This window comes from Zeugodacus cucurbitae, chromosome 5, assembly GCF_028554725.1.
Source record: "Zeugodacus cucurbitae isolate PBARC_wt_2022May chromosome 5, idZeuCucr1.2, whole genome shotgun sequence".
NCBI classification, from domain to species: domain Eukaryota; kingdom Metazoa; phylum Arthropoda; class Insecta; order Diptera; family Tephritidae; genus Zeugodacus; species Zeugodacus cucurbitae.
In genome coordinates, this window is record NC_071670.1 from 28,399,481 (window position 1) to 28,426,321 (window position 26,841).

At 36.0% G+C, this 26,841-nt stretch overlaps 1 protein-coding gene across 1 annotated transcript; it reads right to left on the minus strand.

The window, feature by feature from the left end:
• On the minus strand, nt 1-26,182 carry LOC105215375 (homeobox protein unc-42). Its single transcript, XM_011189248.3, has 6 exons — nt 22,619-26,182; nt 13,628-13,806; nt 12,782-12,889; nt 3,228-3,404; nt 3,053-3,158; nt 1-1,638 (listed from the first exon to the last, which is right to left on the minus strand). The coding sequence occupies exons 1-6, from the start codon at nt 22,998-23,000 to the stop codon at nt 1,532-1,534; spliced, it is 1,059 nt and encodes a 352-aa protein (XP_011187550.1). The 5' UTR covers nt 23,001-26,182; the 3' UTR covers nt 1-1,531.
• Between the last annotated feature and the right edge of the window lie 659 nt (nt 26,183-26,841).

Consider the following 26,841-nt stretch of genomic DNA (forward strand, 5'->3'; position numbering starts at 1 on the left):
TTCGGTTTTATATTTAATAGTACTTTTTAGATTTTTTACAACATAGAGTGGGAAATTGCATTTTATATATTTTTTTGAATATTCTGGGCTTAAATCATAAAAGAGTATTATTCAATTTTAATCAATTAGTTAGTAGTTGGTACTTAATTACTCATTGCTTAGCTACAACTTACAAGTACATATGTATGTATGTATGTATGTATGCATTAGAATCATTACAATAGGGATGCAGCAGCCGCTTCGTGTTATACAAATTACACATTTTTCTTTAGATTTATTTAATTTTGTTACAATTATTTGTATTCTTAAGAGTAGACCTTCTATAAAACGAAGAATTTGACATCAGAAATAGTGTTGAAATATGTGAGAGTACGATGCTCGGAAAGGCCGTGTTGTGCACTCGTACTCGTGCGTACTCGTATAGATCGTACGTTTGACTTCGTTTCTAGTTAAATGTATGTATGTATGCATTTTATCTACAGTCATATCTCAAATGAGTACTTCTTGAATTATTATTTGGCACCGTCGTGCACATTTGCTTATAATAAAATGTACACCACATTATAAAAGTCTGTTGTCTGTAGCTACTATATTTTACAAACATGCAATTACAATATATTTATGTACTATATGTACATATATGTATATATGTATATCTTTGTATGTACATACAGCATAAGCATAAGATCAACCTCTCTTTGCTCAACTCTTATGCGAGTTCTTACAACTACAATTATTTACAATAAAATTTCTTTAATTTTTTATTCAACTAACTCTCTAGTTATTTATAAAATTGCCATTTTACGTACACCGTACTACATTCGTACATACAGTTAAAATGCGTATCGGCGTTTCTTAGACGACACCAGACTTTATACCAATTACCACTTTTTAAAATGATAATCGTTAAAATATCAGAAAAATTTGAATTTTGAGGAAAGCCTCACCGAAAAATCTCAGAACAATGATTTGAACAACTCTATTGAAGTAAAATAAATAACAGTTTAATCCAGCAGGTGTAACTGTAGCGATTCACGGAAAGAGCCACCGAATCTTTCAACTTCCAACCATGGCTCCATTACAGTATACGGCTTTACAAGCTTCGCTGAAGAATGCAAATGAAATCAACGAACATTTGGGTAAATTGGATGTTTATAGAAATCAAATTTAGGATGATATGGTATCGATACGCATTTTAGCTCTATGCGAAGATCTACACTTTCACAATTAATAATAATATACAATTTATTTTGTTTTTGCATTTACAAGTTATTCATCTTCACTATCAGTTTGTCCATTTTATTTATTATGATATTGCGGTTGAATTTTAAAAACGTTTAACAAATTTGCACCTATCATGGTTGGCACTGTCCATATTCTACCTAGTACATACATTAGCAACTCATCACTTGACGAAATTCCTTTAAAATACAAATATTGAATAACCCAGCGACCCCGGACCCGAGTTTGCAGTTTCTTCTCCTCAAAGCTCGATATTTGTATTTTAAAAGAAGTCGTCAAAAGTCTTCGATTATGTTTGATATTGCAGCATCGGCGCGGATAAGTTGGGATGGTGCGAACTGTTCATGCGTAAGGCTGATAAGCTTTTGTTGTACCATTCATCTTCCGGTGACATACCTTGAAATACAAAATTTAAATTTAATGAATTTAAGTACACTTTAGTCGAATTTTGCGATTATAAAGCTAATTGTTGTCTAACTAAGTTTTTAAGGTTGAATACTGAATTCACGTTTCGAATTTAACATAACTGCTGAGGGAAGTACTTTCATTGTAGGGGAAGTATTCGTTCATTTCAACCCCAGCTTCATTACTGATGACTATGTAAGCATTGGAGTTCAGTATAACGGATATCTTGTTCTCATACAACTTTAAAAAATATAAACTTTTAAGACTCCTATAATTCTCGTCAAAATGGAATCGACAGAAGACTTCGTTTGTCTGAATATTTTTAGTAGCGTAGAAGGTCCACGTTATTCTCCTTATTTAGTCTTTGATTACACTTCCGAACTCTAAGGTGAATATATTTAACATGGAAAACTATCTCACTGCTAAAACAAGATAGTCTGGACAGAAAATTGTTCATTCCAATATCCCAGTATATTATTTGAGTTTCAGGTTAAAGGAAGTTAATGAAATGGAACAGTGGGCCAAATAACGAATATTTGGTGATTAGGAACGCAAATAAGTTCCATATTAGGGACTTCAAACCATAAAAAGTTAACATTAACAAGATGGCACAAATAAATTTTGAAAGCGATCTATCCTATTGATCTTTTAAAGTATTAATTCATAATAATACGAGAATGGGAATATTGATTAGATCCAGGAGTCCAAATGATTGAACGGACGAATATTAACCGGTTATTCCTACCGGTTATTCCTATAGTTTATCAAAGCGAATCATATTAACCTATTCAAGGCAAATCTGAAAAGTACCAAGTAAGATACATATACATACATACATACATATGTAATTTCACATATGCAATCACTCTATATGTGGGAATGTAATAATTTAAGCGTAATAACTAACACATATGCCAAGCGAAATAATCAAATTCAACGAAGTAAGTAATTTCCTCATTTCCCATTATATTAGGTGCCGAAACGCCAAATAATTGATTTTATGTAACGTTTTCGTTTTCTTTCTAAGAATGTTGTCTTGCGTGTACTTTCAAGACGCTTTCAATGTGCTTCGCCAAGGAGGAACTTTAATTTAAGAAACGGAAATGTGACCAATGCGAGTGAGGCACGCTTGCATATATGATGAACTGAAGAAAATAAATGCATAATTTCCTGCTAGAAACTATGTTTGTAAGCAACTTATATGAATCCGTAAACCTAGAACATCTTAATAAAACGTGTACATTTGCATATGAGTATGCCTGCAATATACTTCTATAAAACTCTTTATGTAACTTGCTTTAATTAACTTTTCAACTAATATTTGAGCAAAGTTGCCTAGATCTAAAGAATCTTAAGCATAGGCTATATAGAAATGTCGTCCTACTTATAATTTGACATAGCTTACCCATTGAATCTTGGCGTACCCCCACAGAACCCATATTGCTGCCATGTGTCATTGTGAAAGGTTGTGTCATACCGGGATATGAAGAAGCGCCCATTTGAAATAAATCCTGGAAAAATATAAAATTTTAAATATTTTCTTATAAAAATTGCCAAAATGAGTTTAAACTCATACAAACCTGTGGATATCGATTTATCGAATTATGATGCGGATAAGGTTGATAACCACGTGAGACACCATATCCTTGAATATTCCTCATCATGCCATTACAAGAGGGGATCACAGATGGAGCTAAAGCTTTCTGCAGCTGCTTTTCTTGTTTTCGATATTTAGCACGTCGATTTTGAAACCAGACCTTCGAAAAAATTGTGATTTTTAATTAAAAAACAGTTATTTATCACGAATTAAAAATGTATAATATAATAAATTGTTCAGAAGAATATTTACTAAAATTTCATAATATTATCTGAAGTATTGCTTAGTCAGGAAACGCATTGTGTTTAATTATGCCAATATATAATATATTCATATACAAGCCTCGATTCTACGGTAAAAATAGAAACCATCCAGATTTCCATAGCAAACATTCATACGAAAAACTTTCAAATCAAATTCAAATGCCCCGCTTAAGTGCCTTTCCCGCTTAAATGCCTGTTAATTTTAGCCACAAATACAAAATAGTTGTGTAATGTTTTTTTTTCATATTCATTGTTATTAACAAGAATTAAATGTGACTTTGAAAAAAAACTCACTTTTTTGGTCAAATTTTCGCCATATATTGGCTAACAAAAAATAGTAAAATGACAGTAAAAAAATTCTTCGTTCATTAACTTCCCAATGTTATTTTAAGGATGTGAATTTGAATAAAACCGCTTCATAACTATTCGAGAAATCTGCCGACTTGAAAAATTTCTTTTTGAGATAAACGCCTTTAGGCGCCTGCTTCATGTTCAATATTTATCGTGATATTTGGATCGCCATCTATAGTGAATATTGATGGATCGCGAGTGAATACTTCGCGACTGCAACAAGTTCTATATATATTTCGTCAATATTGACACGATGCTAATTGTGTTTTCACAAGAAAAAAATATTTAAAATGTTTATATTTTTTTCTCGTACATTTTTATAAAATGTTGCAACAAAACCGAAGAAATTCATGTTTGGCTCTTGTTCTTGCCCCCAATGCATTATTATATGCATCCAATATTTGGCATTTAAAAAAACCATTGGCAGATGAGTTGCATAGCTCTGGCAAAGATTCTACTGTAAACATTATAATTCATGTTCATTTTATTATAATATAGTTGATTTTAAAATTTTGGCACTATTGCCTTTCAACAATTCGGACTTATCGGAGTAAATCACAAAATATTCTACACGTTCAATATTTATCACGCGATTCGCGATCCATTATCTGGATTTCAAAATATTTAAATATTTTGTAATATGGATCGTAATCCATCAATATTGCATGCTCAGTAAATATCGCAATACAGGATCGCGATTCAAATATCACGATAAATATTGAATGTGTAGCAGGCGCCTTCAAGTTTTATATTGTAACTGACGTGGCCTGATGGGCGGAACTTCCAAAGCATCTATCTCTTAGAATTTTGAAATAATATTTTAAGCATGTATTATTTAATAACACACAAATTTTTTTAATTTTGCGTCACAATATTCTCTTATTTGTCTCAATCGGATAGTAAACCTGATAAAAAGATTTTGAATTATGATTGAAAAAATATACTCGCAATAAATAAAAATATACGAAAACAATTCTCTATGGATTCGAGCACGATCCTATGTATTCTTCATAGCTGTCGGAGTCGAACAAAAAGGACTTGCATCACCTGAGTTAGATGCGCTTCCAACTATTTAAATTTTTATGTAGCTTTGTAGTTTTGTGGGTCAATGAAAGCAAAAAATTAGTTCAAACCGGCAAATTAAATTTGTGTTCATTTAATTTTAAATGCATCCGCCGAACGAACGTTTAAATTCGTTCTGAGATAATTAAGGTGAATTATATGGGTATTCCTTAGCTTTGGTTTTCCACATAAATATTTCAGTTTGAACGCTTTAAAGTCAGTTGACAAATGATAGCTTCGACAGCCAGTGAATTAAATATGGGGAAAACGCAAAGAGAAGAAAGTGGAAAAATAATACGAAAATTGTATTTTCCTATACAAATATATGTATGTGCATATGTGTACTGCTTATAATACATATATAGTTATGTATTACATTGAGTGTATATTTGTTTTAATACAAATAAGAGAGTTGGTATGTGTGTGTGTTCGCCATCAAATGGATCCTTAATTGAGTTACTCCGCCCACCATTCGTTCAGTTACAAACACATTTTCATCTACGCAAAAGCAAGCAAGAAAACAAGCAACCAACCAACGCACCCATCCACTTGACTGCTAGCCCGCCGGCCAACGAACCACCTGCAACCACCCACACACCCATTCATGCACAGGCGCATAACCATCGTCACCATCACCAGCAACATCAGCATCAGCACCAGCTTCACCATCGACACAACCACCATTATCATCTGTTTTCCCAACATTGCAAAGTTAAATCCGCCATTCCTGAAAGCAAAAAGCAGCCAAGCGCACACAAATATACCCTTAGTACACAGACGAACCGAAAGCAGCATGGATGGAATGGATCCCAATTGAAACCGAAGGCGGGTGAGGGAAATCGGCAGCAGTAAATGTTGAAATGAATTTCGAGTAAACATACATACATACAAATATACGAATGTATATTGAAAAGTAGAAATTTAGTACAAGATTACCCTGCATTGAGTAGTCCTCTCTCCCTCTTGAGCCCAATGTGGCACCAAAACATTTTCAAATTACAGTAATCCCCTCTTAAGTGCCCCTTCTTAACATGCAAGAGTTTTGAGACACTTAGGCGGGAAAGGCACTGAAATTAATCCCGCTTAAGTGCCTCGAGGTACTTACCAAACTTTTTCTCAAATACTTCGATCTAATATTTTTTCTTTTAGAATGAAAGTTACATTTATTCCTTATTAATAACAAAAAAACTTACTAATAACAATAAATCTGGAGAAAAAAAAACATTACAAAACTATGTATGTATATGTTATATTTTTGACAAAACTCAACGCATTCAATGTCAAAAATATTAAAAGGCACTTAAAAGAGAAAAATTGCAAACAATTTTGTATTTGTGCCTTAAATATTACAGGCATTTAAGCGGGAAAGGAATTTAGAGAAAAAACAATGATGGCGCATAATATTGTCACTTAATCGTGAAAGGCAGCTAAACCGGGGAGGGGCGGAGGTACTTAAGCGGGGATCACTGTATATCTATATAAATTTTGTATTATTATGTAATCATATCAGACATAGAGGGAAGTATTTGACTCTGCAGTACCGATGCAAAAAATCAATCCAACATAAGGGAACTTAGATTGCTTAGAATGTGAGAGACTACGCAAATGGTAGCTGCTCTCATAGAGCTCTCTCATTCTAGTTACTAGATTTTTCAATTTACAAAGGACAAGTTTATATAAATTTCGCAGTTGTCCCGTAAATGATTCGATTTATCTACTTTGAAATAAAAAAGATGAAAACATCACAAAATTCCGTTAAATGGTGGTAAAATGGAGTTGTCGATATAACTGACACTCTAATAGTATCAACGGATAGTTTTAGGTATATTATTCCTAAAATATGGAAATGCAAGCTTTGCTATCAACGAAACCATTAGCAGTAGCCATTCGCAGTTACACCGTAATCTCCAGTGACTTTTTCCGGTTCACAGTATTAATTCTGTGATCTATTATTTTAGATTTAACATAGCTATCTAAACTCAAATATACCTCAAAAAAATTGATATTTATGCAACATGATTTAATACTTTTTTCCCGACTTTTCTTCGTGAGTTTTTTTAATATTTTTCTTAATAGTTGATATTGAAATTCATTGAACAAAATAATTATTTAATTATGAATTTGTTTATTAATAAAAATCCACCTTCGTAAATTTTTGTGAATCTATCCGTCCTGGTATGAAGCAAATAGGAGACTTCCCAAGTGAGCTAGAAGCTGCCCATACCATGAGAGAGCCACCACCATGGTTCCGCTTATAGCAAGACTTCCGGGGATACCTTCTGTCGCGCCAATACTTTAGATTTCCATCCGGACCATCCAAGTTGACCTTTTCAAATTCGTCGTTCCAAAGCTTGTACTTTTCATAAAAGTTAAGTCGGGCCTTCTTATGCCGAGTTAAAAGCTTTAGTATACGCACCTTGGCATCATATTTAAGATGCAACTCCTTCCGGAAAATTTGTTGTACCCTCTTTCTAGTTATTGATAATTGCAGTTCCGTCTTTATTTGGCCGCAACTCATCAATTTTACGCAGCCAATGCTCGAATATGGGGTTAAGTGAAGTTATGGGGTTATTTCGGTGACGTTTGAGTCGCTTCGCTATTTCACCAACTTTTACCCCACATTCAGACATTGTCGCAATCTGAGTATTTTCTTTTGGGCTTAACTCGGTTGAGAGAGGCATTTTCAATCAAAAAAATGTATAAATTCCAAAACAAGCTCACAAATTGCATTCAATTAAAACTAAACCAGTTATAAAGTAAAATTTTTATTAAACAATGAAGACCTTTGCACAAATATAAACTTTCTATTGCACGCATATTTTTGTTCTCTTTAAACGGGACTATAGATTAAAAGTAAACAAGAAAAATTTCCATGGAAAGACAACATAAAGCATACGAGTTCAAACTTGTGTACTCAAAATATTAGAACAGTTATTAGAATAACTATTTTCCGCAAAATATGTTTTGCACAAATATCAATTTTTCTGAGGTACAGTTAAACTGTAATATTTTAAAATCATTAAGTTCTCATATTTTAGGGGTAATTTGCATTAAAATTAAAATAAAGTAGGTTTTGTTGGGTTAAGGCTTTATAAAAGCTTCTATGCTTATGCACATGACTATATAAATAAACAAACGCAGTTACGTCTGTAAAATGCGCCAAAGTTATATTTTTCTGTTTTAGGTCCGTTAAGCATACGATGCTGCCAGCCAAAGTCCAGGCTGAATCTTATTGCTTCATTTTATTTCGAAATCTACTTGTCATCAAGGCAACAGCAACACGACATTCGAACATAACGGGTCTTACATAGACACATAACACTTAGCTACCCCCTTTTGCGATAAATTATATTCTTCCAAAGCTGCCATCAACATACATACGCACTTGGGTATGTTCATATTTCACAAAATTCTTCAAAAAATAGAAAAAACGAATCAATAAATATGCGAGTATGTACCAAAAGAAAAAAACATTAACGAAACAAAAGTAATATCGTCCTTCCATTTTGCTTGGCTTTCATCTTAAGACATTTCTACGTCTCCGCCATTAAAATTGCTATTGCCTTCAACGTCTTTGATGCTGCTACCTCCATTAATATGGATGTGTGTGTGTTTGTGTTCGTGTATATGCATCGCAATGAACGACGCGTCGTCAACTTGAGCGGCAGAATTTGCTCCCTTCCTTTTATGAACTCCGCACCGTTTCGGTATTTATCGTTTTTTTCTGTTTGCTCCACTCTTACATTCGCCTTGCCTTCATATTATTTTCAATTCCAATTTAACATTTCTCTATATTTTTTTATTCGAGCCTTGTTTATTTTGTATTTGGCTCTGTGATAAAATTTCAAAGCGAAATAACCGCGTAGAATAAGGGAAAATGCCAAAGAATTGGATTGAGGAGGGATTCCGGGATTAACACCGTTCATTAAGGTTAGATGCGATTTTATTAAAGTTTTACATATAAATTTAAGTACAGTAAGACCCCGTTTATATTCAATTTTAACAAAATTTTTCATTTTTTTTGCTAATCATTATTCTTGAACTATTTCTTCGACATTTTCCACATTTACCTATTTATTATTCCGTACTTCTTCCAAAGATCTTTTTTTAAGTGGAACTTCCATAACTCGCAAACTTTCGAATTGGCAATAGCGTCTTTAAATCATTTTTAATATAAACTTCCTTCCATAACTCAAAGTTCTCCATATCTTGAACTCTTTAATTGGCAATAAAAGTCAAATTTCATACAAATTCCTTTCATAAATCGAACCTTTCAAACAGGGGGTAATTCACAAATTAAAATTTTAATATCGAGGCAGAATTTTAAAAGTATCGTATGGAGGCGAACAAAAAAATGATATTACACTTATGGATTGCATAAATCATGTAACTGAGGCGTAGTTCATTTTGTTAAGTTATGTAAATAATCAATCTTGTGAATATCTACGTCACAAAGACCGAAAATCATTATATCCGAATAGCATTGTATGGAACTACTGAGAAAATTTTATCTAACTTAAATCCAAATATCATCACATCTCAGTATAATATATATATATATAATATTTATATTTATACTCTCTTAGCAACTTTGTTGCGAGCTTTGTTCACCTAACGGTTGGTTAGAGTTAGATATATAGTTTAATATACAGATTAGGGTGACGAGTTGAAATCCGGATGTCTGTCTGTTCGTCCGTCCGTGTAAGCGATAACTTGAACAAAAATTGAGAAAGTTGCTTTCGTAAATGGGCGAAATCGGACCACTGCCACGCCCACAAAAAGGCGAAAACTGAAAACATATAAAGTGCCATAACTAAGTCATATGGAAGAAAATTTGGTACCGAAGATTGTTTGTACTAGTAAGGAGCATATTTGGTGAAATTTTTGTGGGAAATAAATATAAAATTCGGTTAATTATATATTCCTGGCTTGATATGTTATGAAAATTTGCCAAACCGGTTCTCAACCATACGTACTTCTCCTATACTAGAAATTTGTAGTCAATCTGAATCGTTTACTTTACAATATATAAAGTAAGCACCAGTGAAAATATCGGAACAGAACTTCACATAAATACTAAATTTATAGTGGCTCTTCCAAAAATCTCCAAAATTGGACCGTAGGTTTTCAAAGCCCCATATATCGAACATGAGAACCTCAGTGATTCTAATAAATTTTTTACCGAAAATATAGATAAGTCTCTCAGATATTTTACGAAATTCAGAGGAAATGTTTTTTTCTAATAATATATTTCGAAAAATGATTGAAATCGGGTCATAACTTCCCCTGGCTCCCATATATCTGATATAAGGGTTATGAAACTTTCAATGGACTTTATACCATATACATGCCCAATATTTGGGTCAATTTGTGTGTTATATTAATAGAGTTAAATAAATAAATTGCGAGAGTATTAAATATTTCGTTAGACCCGAACTTAGCCATTTCTTACGTGTTTTTACTGGAGATATGCCTAACATTTCCAATATTTATGTATACTGACCCCAATATACATAGGTCGAACACTATTTAAAACTAAAGCTAAGCCCTTTAATAAAATTGTATATATTACGGATGCTTCATATAATTATTGTACATGTATAGCATTAATTTTAAAGACAGACCCGAAGCCGACGGGGTCAACCGGGTAATTGACCGACATTATTTTCAAGCATTTCATATCATACTGCAACTTATTTTAAATACTCGCACATATTTTTAGACAGAATATAAACAAGCTTGTATCTCACTTATAATACTCTATACTAGGGCTCTTAAAATTATTCGATTAACCTGAAAACCGATTGAATATCCTGTTTGTAACCGTTCGTACGAATATTAACCGGTTAGTACTATTCAATTAGTCGCAATGTTATGACTATTCGAATAGTCGTTCTACTGCGGTTATTCGAATAGTTATACTGTCACTATTCGAATAAATGAAAATTGTTTGAAATCCAAAAAGTCTTTGATTTTTTAAAGTTTTCGCATTCCAGCCACTTTATCAGAATCAGAGAAGACGTTCTCCATTGCTTGAAACATTGTGACATCACGTAGAAGCTGTTTGCAGCCAACAAATGTTAACCTGTTAACTTTCTTATATCAAAATAGACGTTTTATGACAAATACTGATTTAACACATTCGCCCAGTTGAAATTGTTAAAATATATTTTTTCATTACTTAATGGTTCCCGTGAAATCATTGTTATTTTTTGTATTTTAAAGCAAGTTTTTTGTTAGTTTTAATGTTTCACTATTTTCAATAAAACTAAAAAAATTAATTAACTAGCACTATTCGAATAGTCGACAACTAACGGTTAACCGAATAGTCGAAAATCAGCGGTTAATCGAATAATCGATGACTGACGACTATCCGAATAGTGCAAACCGAATATTATTATTCGAATAATGCCCTATTTGGTTAGTCGATTAGTCGAATACCAAGAGCTCTGCTCTATACCATTGCCATTTCAGTTTCTATTCTCTCATAAAAACTTACAATCAGTATAATAATTTCGATGTTCATCGAAGAGAATAAGTAGTAATTACAAGTATATTTAAGAGTTAGCTGATTGTAAATTTGTTCCGCTTTTTATTTGGACACTTCTGTCGAACAGATGGAAAAATGGTCCATGAGGAACCAATATTCTAGCGCACCTAATGGCTCTCAGTGGCCCTGACTTTAAGACATGACGAACTAAACTCAAGACATATACTTTGCTGTATATATACCCCACTTAATCTGAGAAAGGTTTAAAGCCAAATTGCTTTTTAGCATATTATTTTTAATAAAATAGTTATAGATTGGTAAGTGATTGCGAGCATAAAGTATAGATGTTGTATATAATTCATAACATATACACTTATATAGGCAAATATAAGGTGAGTATCTGCAAGTGCATATGGGTAATCGCAGATTAAATGTGTGATAGGCTTTTAAAAGCGCATTATCAAATCATCAAATGACAAATGTGATGCGATGTCATCAGCTTTCAACTCTTGCCAAGCAGCGCCAACAACAATACTAAACTTTAAAGATCTGAGCCATTAACCACCGTCTCACTAATGGTGAGCGTAAACCATATTTTATTGCAAATGTTCAAATATTTTCGTTTGTCGCATGTGCTGTTACAAATTGAGCAGCAACCCCAGCAATTTGAGAAACGATGTTCGCCGCCCTCCTGCGCTCTGCCCTCTGCCAATCACATGAACTCGCCTGCAATTTGAGTCGGTATTGCAGCGCTTTTAAGTCTACATCTGGACTAAAATATTCACGAGAATTCACGTACAACAAGTCAAAATAATGCAACATACTTTGAGGCGTACCAGCGACAAGTGTTACAGTGACATGAGTGACAAGGGTGTCGCACCAGCCATGGGCACCACCCAACGACTCTACATGTTGGACGAGGGTTGGCGTCATTATAAAACTATAAATTAATTATAACTGCGGGGCACAGAGCGGACTACGTGTGTAAGTCCATGCCGAACAATATGCATGCATATGTGAGTAAATATAGCTGTTTGTGCGCCTGTAAGCGGGTTTGATAGCCTCTAAGCCGATGAATCGGATGTCAACAGTTCGAATTGTTTTGTATTGAAGCAAAATAATGAGTGCACTTTACAACGACACTGCGACCAAATGCTACACGCATCGCAAGCATTGAATTGGAATAATCACCGACTAATCGCTAATCATGATTAGCACGAACAGCGAAGTGATACATACGAGCACAAAGAGATATCTGATCGGATGACGATGGAGTTTGTGTTTTAGCATGTTTTTTATGTTTGGTTTTGCTATTGTGGTGACTCTAATTGTTTAATGTGCGTCCAATATCTAAACTGCTGGCTAACTTACTTGTATTCGAGCCTCATTCAGCTTCGTCGTTCGTGCCAGTTCCTCTCTACAGTAAATGTCCGGGTAATGAGATTTTGCAAACGCTGCCTCCAGCTCGGCCAGTTGCTCCTAAAATATTAAATTAATTACATGAATATCTATAGATTATACAATTCATGAAAATATTTGTATATTGAATTTGATGTAATATTAATTTCAACATTCAAAGATTAACAAGAAGAGCAATTAAATAATCTGTTAAAAATGCCTAAAAAATATCTTATTACTTAATTAATTGTACATGTATTTCTCACAACTATAAAAGAATAAGATAGAAAAAAATAAAGCGTATGAGTTAAAAATGCGTTTTTGGGCAAAATTCTATAGCTATTGCTTTCATTTTTGTAGTTCATGTTGCCGCTTAGTTTTATTACAATATATTTATATATATGTATCCAAAATATTTATTTTAAACTAACATAACTACTTGACATGACAGTACAAAAACAATTTGAAAGATCTAAGGCGATTTAACTAAATTTTTCACCAAAATATACGATGTTCAAGAAAACTTCTCCGGATACGTTTCGTATTGTTAACAAAAAAGGTTGAAATAAAATATTTAACTAATCTACTCTTACATCTCAAGTATGTATTTTTACTACAGATTTATATATTCAAACTTTTGTATAAACCTGCAACTCTTTATAATAAAAATATTATATCATTATATTCAGTCCAAACTGATTGCGAATGTCTTTGCAGCATATTTGTATATTATTAACGGCATATGTATGTACACATGTATGTGGTGTAAATTGTTTGGATTAAGATTAGACTTGCATCGAACAAGATGTATGTACTGACCTGTGTAAACGTCGTCCGATGTCTTCGTCTCGCTGGAGTCGGACAGGATGCTGTGGTCGGTGTATGGCCGGCATGTTGACTTAACGAAGATAAACCATTTCCGGGCGATGTGACACCGCCGGAAGCAGATGAGAGCCCTGTATTAGGTTCGGGCTTGAGCTTCTTAAATGCACCTTCCGCTGCAAAATTCAATTTAAATCAAAGTAAACTATTTAATAAATACATATGTATAACTAGTTACGACTTTATATATATAAATTATATATTGTAAACATACGAGTATAAATTAACTTGTATGGAGATAACTATGCCAGCAGCTGCTAATTTCTTAAACACGTGACATTTATAATTTCAGACAAATCCACATACAATTGCAAGTGACATGCACACACATACATACAGATTAGTTGTATAATCTCGCGCATATACTGTTATACAGTCACAGATTCAGTCAAAGATGGCGACTTTAAGGAGGCATATAAAATACCGGCAAATTATTATTCAAAAAACGTTTAAGCGCCGCCAAGCACTGACCCTAAAATTATGAATAATTAGACTAACCAAGCTGCGGCCACAACACAAGCAAAAAGTCAAGGGAGACGCACACAAACAAACCTACAGAGAGTAAAGGGAAGTGGAAATTGAATGTGGGCGGGTTGGTGACGTTCGAGAGATCAACAACAATAACACTCATGTACAACAATATTCCCATAATGGCGAAGATGAAGCAGAAAATGTAAAATGTGAAGCACAGGTGCGTCCGTCGGATAAGCAACGACCTAACGGTCATATGAATATGCAACATTGGGATAATTTATGCAAATTTTATATTAATCGAGGTGAAATTTCATCAAGTTAAAACTCATCCTAAGCAATTTGCTTATTTACAGCAATGTCAGTCAGTCACCTTGAGCCAAGCAGCTAAAGAGCGACAAATTCGACAATCACTTAATTCGGAGACCATGTGAAAGGCCGTTTGGCGCAATTAGTTCATTACTACCATGAAGGATATCAGCGGAATTTGCTGAAAACTAATTTACAAACTATAAGTAGAGGGCAGGATACCTTTACGATACAGTGAAAATAAGCACTCATACCCACTTTCACCTATTTGCAAATTATATTAATTTTATGAAAAGTCGTGGTAAACGATTGAAGTAAATCACGTGGAGCCGATTATTAGGTTATCGTTCGAAATTTTAAAATACTCTTTAATAAAAATGATATGCACTTCCGTATGCTCTTCCGCTCTGTAATTTTCTACACCGAATGAGATTTGTATCTAAATGGCTACAGACTAACAGCACTCGTTTACTGCAATAGTCTGATGTTGTGCCTTAATAATAGTCCTTAGGGAGCATAGCTTCAAGTTGTATACATTTTTGTTGAAGCTATTGCTTGCTTCTATGGAAATTATTTATTCTTTCCGATTTGTTAGATTTGATATATATACATAAATAACCTTTATCTATCTCATGCAATTCCAGGTGTTACAAACAACCGTTGAAGTTAGCGTGATAGCTCTAACACTATGTTATAGTCTCCGACCGATAATACATTTTTGGCCGAAGCCGATGCCGATTAATCGGCCAGTTGGCAAATATCATATGTAAATATGAATGTTTTTATTAATTCAATTAATATTCAAAACTTAATAACTTCTTTTTATAATATATAGATAGAAAATAAAAGTTATTCGTCTTTTCTCAAAACAAGTTGCTACGTCAGTAATATAGTTTTGTTCACATAACGGTTGTTATAAACGAGTTAGATATAGGGTTATATATACCAAAGTAATCAGGGTGAAGAATGGAGTTCAAATCCGAATGTCTGTCTGCGAAAACCGAAAACACATAAAATGCCATAACTAAGCCATAAATAAAGCTATGGAAATAAAATTTGGTATGATGGGTCGCACTATGAAGGGGGATATTTGGATGTAATTTTTTGGGGTGGTGGGCGTGGCCTCGCCCAAATAGGTTTTTTGTACATATCTCGGAAACCAATAGATCTATATAAACCAAACTCTCTGCAGTCGTTTTTTTAGCCACTTCTTAATACAGTCCAAAAATGAAAGAAATCGGTTAATAACCACGCCCACCTAACATACAAAGTTTAGGTTGAAAATTACTAAAAGTGTGGCAACTCCATTCTAAAAATCGCCGAAATTGGACCATAGGTTTTTAAGGCCCCATATATCTCGGCTATAATCGCTTAAGCGATTTCTACGCCAAATATATATACATATATATCGAACACGAGGACCTCGGTGCTTCTAGCAACAAGGGTTTCTATAAGAGTGACATTATTAAATTATTCAAAATCTCAACAAGTTGTTGATCAAAACTGTGTATATTTGAAATAAATCGGATCATTCTAAATAAAGTAAGAATAAATTTAAAACAAAAACAAGTAAGGAAGGGCTAAGTTCGGGTGTAACCGAACATTTTATCGCATTTTCTCGCAATTTATTTATTTAACTTTATTTATATTAATAATACACAATATGACCCACATATTCGTCATATATAGTGCATAAAGTCCATTGAAAGTTGGAAACCATAATATTAGGTTAGAAGCACGGAGGCCCTCGTGTTCGATATATGGGGCCTTAAAAACCTATGGTCCGATTTTGGCGATTTTTAGAATGGGGCTGCCACACTATAAACATAGTATTGGTGCAAAGTTCTGCACCGATATCTTCACGAGTGCTTACTTTATATATTGTAATGTAAACGATTCAGATCCACTTCAAAGTTCTGGTATATAGGAAGTAGGCGTGGTTGTGAACCGATTCGTATCATTGAGATGTAAGGAAACTATTACAAACCATTTCATTGAAATCGGTCGAGTAGTTCCTGAGATATGGTTTTTGACCCATAAGTGGGCGACACCACGCCCATTTTCCATTTTGTAAAAAAATCTGAGTGCAGCTTCCACCTGCCATTTCTTATGTAAAATTTAGTGTTTCTGCCGTTTTTCGTTAGTGAGTTAACCCACTTTTAGTAATTTTCAACCTAACCTTTGTATGGGAGGTGGGCGTGGTTATTATCCGATTTCTTTCATTTTTGGACTGTACTAAGAAGTGGCTAAACAAAACGAGTCTGTTTTCTGTTTCTGTTTCTGTTGTGCAGAAAGTTTGGTTTATATATGTAGCTCTATTGGTTTCCGACATATGTATATATATATATATATATATTTGGCGTAGGTACCGCTTTAAGCGATTATAGCCGAATCCACCAGAGCGCGCCACTCATTCCTCCTTTTTGCTTTTTGGCGCCAACGGGAAACACCAAGTGAAGCCAGGTCACTTTGCACTTGGTCTTTCCACCGGAGTGGAGGTCGTCCTCTTCCGCGGCTTCCTCCAGCGGGTACTGCATCGAATACTTTCAGAGCTGGAGTGTTTTCTTCCATCCGTACAACATGACCTAGCCAGCGTAGCCGCTGTCTTTTGATTCGCTGAACTATGTCAATGTCGTCGTATAAATCGTACAGCTCATCGTTCCATCGTCTGCGGTATTCGCCGTTGCCAATGTTTAGAGGACCATAAATCTTGCGCAAAACCTTTCTCTCGAAAACCGCAAGAGTCGTCTCATCGGATGTTGTCATCGTCCACGCTTCAGCGCCATACATCAGGACGGGAATAATGAGCGACTTATAGAGTTTGATTTTGGTTCGTCGAGAGAGGACTTTACTTTTCAATTGCCTACTCAGTCCAAAGTAGCACCTGTTGGCAAGAGTGATTCTGCGTTGGATTTCAAGGCTGACATTGTTGGTGTTGTTAATGCTGGTTCCCAGATAAACGAAATTATCTACAACTTCAAAGTTATGACTGTCAACAGTGACGTGGGAGCCAAGACGCGAGTGCGCTGACTGTTTGTTTGATGACCGGAGATATTTCGTCTTGTCCTCATTCACCGCCAGGCCCATACGCTTCGCTTCTTTATCTAGTCTGGAAAACGCAGAACAAACGGCGCGGTTGTTGCTTCCGATGATATCAATATCATCGGCATACGCCAGGAGCTGTACACTCTTGTAGAAGATTGTACCCTCTCTCATTAGTTCTGCAGCTCGTATTATTTTTTCCAGCAATAGATTGAAGAAGTCGCACGATAGTGAGTCACCCTGTCTGAAGCCTCGTTTGGTATCGAACGGCTCGGAGAGGTCCTTCCCGATCCTGACGGAGCTTTTGGTGTTGCTCAACGTCAGCTTACATAGCCGTATTAGTTTTGCAGGGATACCAAATTCAGACATCGCGGCATAAAGGCAGCTCCTTTTCGTGCTATCGAAGGCAGCTTTAAAATCGATAAAAAGATGGTGAGTATCGATTCTTCTCTATCGGGTCTTTTCCAAGATTTGGCGCATGGTGAATATCTGGTCCATTGTAGATTTGCCAGGTCTAAAGCCACACTGATAAGGTCCAATCAGTTCGTTGACGGTGGGCTTTAGTCTTTCACACAATACGCTCGACAAAACCTTATATGCGATATTGAGGAGACTTATACCACGGTAGTTGGCGCAGATTGTGGGGTCTCCCTTCTTATGGATTGGGCAGAGCACACTAAGATTCCAATCGTCAGGCATGCTTTCTTCCGACCATATTCTACAAAGAAGCTGATGCATGCACCTTATCAGTTCTTCGCCGCCGTATTTGAATAGCTCGGCCGGTAATCCATCGGCCCCCGCCGCTTTGTTGTTCTTCAAGCGGGTAATTGCTATTCGAATTTCTTCATGGTCGGGTAATGGAACATCTATTCCATCGTCATCGATTGAGGAATCGGGTTCGCCATCTCCTGGTGTTGTACTTTCACTGCCATTGAGCAGGTCGGAGAAGTGTTCCCTCTATAATCCCAGTGTGCTCTGGACATCCGTTACCAGATTACCTTCTCGGTCCCTACATGATAATGCTCCGGTCTTGAAACCTTCTGTAAATCGCCTCATCTTTTCATAAAATTTTCGAGCATTACCCATGTCGGCCAGCTTTTCAAGCTTTCCATACTCACGCATTTCGACCTCTTTCTTTTTACGTCTGCAAATGCGTCTCGCTTCCCTCTTCAGTTCTCGATATCTATCCCACCCCGAACGTGTTGTGGTCGATCGCAACGTTGCGAGATATGTACAAAAAACCAATTTGAGTGCGGGACCACGCCCACCTCCCCAAAACAATCAAACTGTACTTTATAAGGTGAAAAGAAGACATAATATTTTAGGCTTTTAAGAAATCAAGAAAGTAAAAGAAAAATTAATGTAAGTGTAATTCAAAAGAAGTAAAAAGAATCGGCCAAATATTGCCGATGCCAATGCTGAATTTTGAATAATAATAACTCTAGAGAGTTTGGTTGATATAGCTCTAGTAGTTAACGAGATATGTAGAAAATCACTTTCCCATAAAAATTATGTCCAAATATGCCTCTTCATAGTGCGTTCCTTTGTATCAACTACTTTCATAGCTTTATTTATGGCTTAGTTATGGCACTTTATGTGTTCAAGGTTTTCGCCATTTTGTGGGCGTGGCAATAGTCCGATTTCGCTCTTTTTCATACCAACCGTTTCATGACCGTCCATTTTTACTCAAGTTATCGCTCGCACAGACAAACGGACAGATAGACATCCGGATTTAAATCTACTCGTCACCCTGATCAATTTGGAATATATACCCCAATATCTAACTCGTTTAGTTTTAGGTGTTACAAACAATCGTTATGTGAATGAAACTATTATACTGTCTTTGCAAAAGTTGTGAGGGTTATATATTATATCTGAATTGAGAATATTGTGAATCGGCTGATCTTATTGCATTCCATTACAGAAGTCCAAATATGAATTTACATAAATGTTTATGGGCCAATCCAACAACGAATATCATTGGAATTGATGGTGATATTTATTGAAGAAAAAATGTGTGCAATAGGATACTTTTACATAAAAATACAATTAATGATATAAGGCCCCTTATGAAGTCAGTAATCATAACTGTTGAGCTAACATTAGCAGCCAGAGATCCATTGAAAGATTTCCCAATTTCTCAGAGAGTTGTTATTATTAATGAGCTCTTCATAATTTAGATTTTGTTCTGGAAAAATGAAAAAATTAAGAAGAATTGTGAAGAATATATTTCTGATGACCCCGATGAAAATATCAGCCGTTATCAAGCTGACGCGGCAAATACAAGAAAACAAAAAGCAAATAAATTAAGGCGAACAACTTGCAACACTAGCCTGTGTGATCGGACTAAATTGTTCTCAACTGAAAATACTGAATAATATTCGAGAGAACTTAATTTAAAAATATTAGGCGAAGTATTATAAATGTAATACTAAAAAATATATTTAAGTTCATAGAGAGTTTATATAATAAACTATAGCTCTTCCGTGTTATGTAGAATACAATTTAATCCATTTATTTTGTCGAGATGGCTTAAATTATGAGCTTCACGAGTTCGAAAAAATTTGAATTTATTATTAATACTAAGTAATTTTTTGTTAATCACTAGTGAATGTGTAAACGTGTAACTTTATTCATGGTATTTTCCCGCATTTTACGTCAACACTTGAACTTCAATTTCAGCTTTTTTGATCGTTTTCATATTGAAATATTTTCTAGAATCTCAACCAGAAATGAGAAACATTCTACTTATGGCTTTTGAAAAAATATAGTAAAATATTGGAGCCCAAAAAATACCTTACGTTTTTTCATCGTATTAGACCGTTTTCTATTTGAAATGCATTTTATTTCTCGTAATAATGACTACAGCATTGAGGTAACATTTTAAAAAATTTCGAACATAATGTATTGCTAACAATTGCAAGAATAAATATAATGACTCCAATAAGACAAATCCCGGGTATCCAGGAACGAGAAAAAATAAATCTTATTTGTTTAAATAAATAAACATTAATTAGCTAAAATATAAAAATTAAGTTAAAAGGTATCAAACAATTAAAAGCGTTGTTCCAGTGGTTCGGCCATAGGACAAAGATCCAAAAATTCATCTCACAATTTTTGGTCAAAATGTATACCGATGGTCAATTTAGAATCAATTTTCTTATTTGCAAACCGATTTTTGGTGAAAATCTAACGGTACTTTCTTAAAATATAGGCTGTAATTGTCACTGGTCGAATGTTTTGGCGAAAATTCGACTTTATTTAAGGCATATGCCTAATTAATGGGTCAAAATATCTCATATCACAGGAAATACGCAACCTATTTCAATGAAATTCGGTTTACAAAAAATTTATAGCATCCCAATAGTATGATTTGTAAATGGGCGAAATTGGTTCACAAGATCGCCTACTTTCCTTATAACACAATTTTGAAATTCATCTGATTCGTTCACTTTATAATATATAAATTATATTCGTATATAAGCTCCACTGAAGATATCGCAACAAATCTTTTCACTAGTACTGCATTTATAATGTAACATCGTGAGTCTCAAATTCGAAATCGGAGAATATATAACTTTACAAGGTCCCAGGTATCAAACACAAGGACTTTAGGGTTTGTGGTTAATTTATCGAAAATATAAGTAAATCATTCAGATATTCTAAAAAAAAATAAGGATTTTCAATTTGTTTGCATACAGTTTTAATTGTGTTCCCCCGCGATCCCCTTTAATTATATTTTATATGGTATTAAGCAGAGTCTTAAGGTAATAAAAGTGTTAAAATTAGGTGCGTCAAAATACTAATGCACTATGAATTCACTATTTTATTGGAAAGAAGAATGAGTCAACGTTATTTCAATCTATGTACGGCTTACTAGAGGAGACATAAGGCTTTGTTATAATTATAATGGCTGTTGAATGTTGTGTAAAATTTAATGTATTAAATTAGTTGATTATTTGTTATTTCCTACATGATTTTTTGATTTATAGTCGTTCGTTTTGGCAATATTTTTTACTATCAGGCAGGTTCTGTAATTCACTTCCGAGTGAAATTCAAGCAAATTCACTTTCAATCCGATGTTTGGTATATTTGGTGTAGTGAATTTCGATTTTACTTTTCAATTTCCACATTTTTTTAATTTTCATTTTCACTCGGACTGCAGAACTTGCCTGTACATATATATTTAAAAGATTTAATTATATTTTTGGTGAAAATTTCACAGCGATATCTCAATGGGAGGTATTTGTGACCGCAGCTTCATACAAGCCGAAGCGCTGTGAAGAGCCACGTTGCAAGTATTATGTCCCATATAAAATATATAAATAATGTTTTAGACATAAAAAGTAATTTTAAGAACCATTTTTCGAAGATTGATATAACAAAAGACAAACTTAGAAGAAAGAAAAGTCTAACATACATCGATATATGCCGAAATTTGGTTGGGCACATTTTAAAGAATGGTTTAACACCAGTGAATAGACTCTCGTTGGCAGGCAAAGCATAACCTCTAAATGGTAAGATTCCAACATTTCTAAGACGCTGTCTATATAACATAATTTCTATATAAATGCCTCTATCCAAATTATTTCAACTCGATCCCTGTTCATTTAACAATTTCCACCAATTTTATAGGAATGTGTGAAAGTTTGAGTATCTACTTTTATAATCGTTTGTTTCGTCTGTATAAACAAACATTATAGTGTAAAATTTCATCGGGGCAAATAGTTCAATTGTATCCGCACATTTGAGAAGATAATTGCGGTACTTAGCTTAACAGTCACTCAAAATGCGTGATAATCTCCGGCACGTGTGAACAGTTACAACAAAACAACCCGGCGGGTGACACACACATACAAACAATCGCGTGTGTTAAATGTGTAAACACATACATACACAGATGTGCAGAAGTTATTGGCTTCTGCTCAATCCGGGGATTTAGGATAATCCACTATAAGGAGAGAGGACGAAATGTGCAACAAATTGAAAGAAAGGATTAAAGCGACCACTCGCAGGCGCTACAACTCTTTTCACATTCACACATGTCCCTTTGTGATTCATTCATGCATTCTTCAATGGGTGAGCTCCATGCAATAAAACAATTACCGGATATCGAATGGTCAGATAGTCGCGTTGGTGGCGTGTGCGCGGGTGTGTGATGGTGCGAAGACGTGTCCATGCCAGGTGTGGGCAAACCAGAGTACAGTGAGCTAAAATCTTCGGGTGTACTACTGCATTTGCGTTGGTGATTAAGAGAGCCTTTGTCGATGACGGTGAGCGGCGAACGGGTATCTTGCATCGATGAGGTTAGACCGAGCAGACGGTTCTCATGAGAGGAAGTAATGCCCATTAAGCGATTATCTTGAAATGACATGAATTTCGTATCCTGTGACATGCCGGCATGCTGCATATTCGCCGCATGATCGTCCAATAAGCCTTGTTGCAGGCCCAACAGACCGCCAACCAAATTAGGGCGCAGTTCATCCATTGAGAGTTTGCTTTGACCGCAAGTACCAGCGGTAAAGTTGAGTTGCCGACTAAATATAGCCGGGAATATATTAAACTGTTGGGAGTCCGCGCTAGATTGTGGACTCAGTCCAAGGCTGGGTGGTACGATGTGAGGTATGGAAGAAGCCGTTGAAACAGATGTTGCCACCGACGAAATCGGATGGACGTTATTGCCACCCGAACCGGGTCCGTTGCCAATGACCAGGGATGATACGGAATTCGAGCCGACGGCACTGCTGCCACTACCGGAGGTGGCGCTGCCGTTACTGGTCGCACAACCGACGGAAGTTGGTGTATGCAGCTGTTGGGCTTGTGCCTGCGCTGATTGTTGTTGTTGCTGATGTGATGACTGTTGTTGGGCGATCGGTGCTACTGAAGCTGATTGCTGTTGCTGCTGCCCTATGGCCGGTAAACCGCTATGTGATAGGCCGACGGCGTGAGCTTGGGCGGCTGCGTGCGATACGCCAGCAGTACCGGCGTGATGTGGATGCAAGAGCGAATGATGCGGTGGTATGTGGGCAGACGGATTACTTGTAGACAAATGAGGTTGATGAACGTGATGCACCTGAAGGGAATTCGAGATGGTATTGCCGACGACACCACCACCGGACACAGGGCCGCCGGCACAACTGTGTTGTTTGAAATCCAACTTGTGGCCGGTGTAAAAGCGCGTATCAATATACGTCTTGAAAAAATCAATTATACCACTCAGCGAGAAACGGTACGGATGTGACGACGAAGTGGTATGCTTATGAGCACACCTTCACAACAATATACACCAAATTGGGAATCAGCTTAATCCTTTTAAGTAACAATAGAGCTTTCGATTCACTCGCGCACAAATATGTTCGATAACAATGCACAAATATTAGCCACTTGCAGCATAGCCCGCGATAGACGTCGCTTCAGGAATTCGGCGCACTTCACTAATTTTGCGGTAAAATCAATTTAGTAATTTCAAAATCAATTACAATTATTAAGGTATCTGAAGTGTGTGTACGCATATATGTATATTCATAAGCATTCGATTTGATTTGTTTGGTGCTTTTTATTTGGTCCGCCGATTGACCGACGCGTAACCGACACTGGCGTCTCGATGTCTATACTGAGTAGGTAAACGACTGGCGAATAGTTGAAATAATCACTAACCCCAACACAAGGAGGCACATACACACACGTAGACACTATTCCAGCTGCTAACTGTTTTTTTTTTCTGCCCACCGCACCGACAGACTACAGTACTCAGAAGACCGATTATAGTACTGGCTGGTTAGTGTGTACTGTTACGAACCGCCTGTCGACGGGTGAACTGTGACCAGTGTTTCTTTTACACGCCCGTCATACCGAAAGAGAGAGCAAGCGCGTATGTTGGACCCGATAAACTTTTTAATCGCGTCAATTTAATGCCAAAATCTGTCCGTATATGTAGATATGTACTTCGATTGCGCCCGACCACCGCACAACGCGAGTGTATAACTAACTGTTCGCTGTACGTCGGTTTGATAGCTGGTGCAGACCAGACCAGACCAATTTCTAATGTTTACAAATAATGAAAATTCGATTTCCTCTTCTTGAGAGGGGGTAATAACAATAATGTAATTTCGGATGCGTTTAACTCTATCGCAATTTACTGCCCTGTGCCGCACCACAGCCAGCAAGTGTATGCAAATGTATCCTTCGAATTATTCACTCTGCTGCTAACTGTTCCAGCTGTATGAGTTACCGTGCTGTCGCGAAGAGTACAACCTCAATGTCTCGGTTCGGTGGTACGCGCGTATTCGCGGCCGATCAAACTTAAAATGATATACGATTCCAGGCAGCACACAAAATTATAACGAAATTAAGGATCATGTGCTTGCTGTCCGCTTCGAAGGCTGCGTCGTTCTTTCCACACCGATGCCCGATGGTGGTGGGTGGCGGCTCATCAACGTCGACGTCGCTGTAAAATCTCGAGCTGATTGAGCTTATGTTGTTGCGTCGTTGTCAGCAGCACAATGTTGGTGTTGGTGGTGGAGAGGGTGGTCATTGGTTTGGTATGTGAACGTACATATATATATATATATATATATATACGTGTATGCACTGTAAATAAATATGTACTCGTATTTGAACGAGCTCATCTGCTTTATGGTAGTTTTTGCAAGACCACGAATCGTTAGCCATACTAATAATAATGTGGAAAATAATGAACATCATTGCTGTGAACGAATATGTCAGCGCACACCAACACCGTCTGTATATAAATACACATGGGAGCAACAAGGAGAGCAACATCTTTTGCTACCGCTCTATGCGACTTGTCATTGTGCATCCTGTCGTGCACTCATCCCTTCTGTTTGCGAGCGTCTCTCGACGACGTCTGCTCGCGACAGCTCCTCATTATGCAGCACATCATAGTATTGTCTCTTTTTAACTGGTCTAACTTCATTAGAGGAAATTTTTTGCTTTTTTGTCGGTCTCTCAAATAGCATGCAATAACAACAGTGCATGGCTGGTAGTTGGACCCTTCGACCCAATAAGAAATGGCTGCTCTGAGGTTGAGTCGCTGTCGCCGTTAATGATGTGCGTCCACTATTTTCAGTGTCTGATGTACATTTGTTCATAATTTTTGTTGTTGTTTTATTTTGAATGGTGCTACAAATGTAAAAATGCAACAACATTGGCACACAAAAACAGTGCCTCCAGTTCAGTATCGAGATAGTATGCGTGCAGCAGGAGCCATAGGAAGACGAATGCAACGCAGCGCTGGCCAACATAATCACAATGACAGACAAGCCTTCGCCTTCGAGTTTATTGGCGTCCACATCATTCGATGGTAAAAAGGATAATCACTATGCGTCTGACACACTTCCCTCGAGTTTATGTTGCAAATAAACTTTTCACTGCTGTGGTGTCAGCCTACTCTTAGGTACTTTATGTATGTATGAGTATTTATTTGAGTGCATATTTGTATATGTAAATACATACATATACATATGTATGTACGTATTATATTTTCACAGTTCGGTAGTTTCGCTGAAGATATTTTGCACATTATTGACGAGGTGTCGTCGAATGTCGGTTTGCGCGCCAACTTTGCAAATTTTAATTTCTTACCCAAACATTTGAATTTACATATTTACATTCTGATAAAGAAGTATTTATAGATAATTCATGTAGAATGTGAATCACATTACAGTAATATATAATAGAATGCTGGAGATATGCCTTGTTGAAGTTTAATTGTTAAGTCAATATGATTTTCAAAAGAAATAGATTAAATATTTTTATTGATTAAATTCTCTTTGCAGCAGTAACAGGAACAAATTGGAAAAATATTGTTCAAATTGTTCTGTAAAGAATGTGTTTCGCGGACTTCACTCAACTTCAGGTCAACATAATCGGTTTACTGCGTAAACCATCACCCATCTTGAGACCTAGCATTCAGTATTGTATAATATTCGACCGGATAGACCACGTCCAGCGCTCAGTGAAGAAAATATAACAGCCATAGCTGAGAATGTACACGAAGACCTTGGAGAGTCGATTTGGCGCCGCTCGCAGCAACTCGGACTGATGTATGGAACGTTTTGGGCGGGTCGATTGACCACCAAGATCATATAATATCACACCGTTAGCCTTTTTCTTGTGTGGATATGTAAAGTCTAAAGTCTATGCGGACAATCCCACTTCTATTCAGGCCTTCGGGCAAAACATCACGCATGTTATTCGCCAGTTACCTGTCGAAATGCACGAACGAAGAAACGAAAATTGGACTCAACGGATGGACCATATGAGACGTAGCCGCGCCCAACATTTGAAAGATAAAATCTTTAAATAAT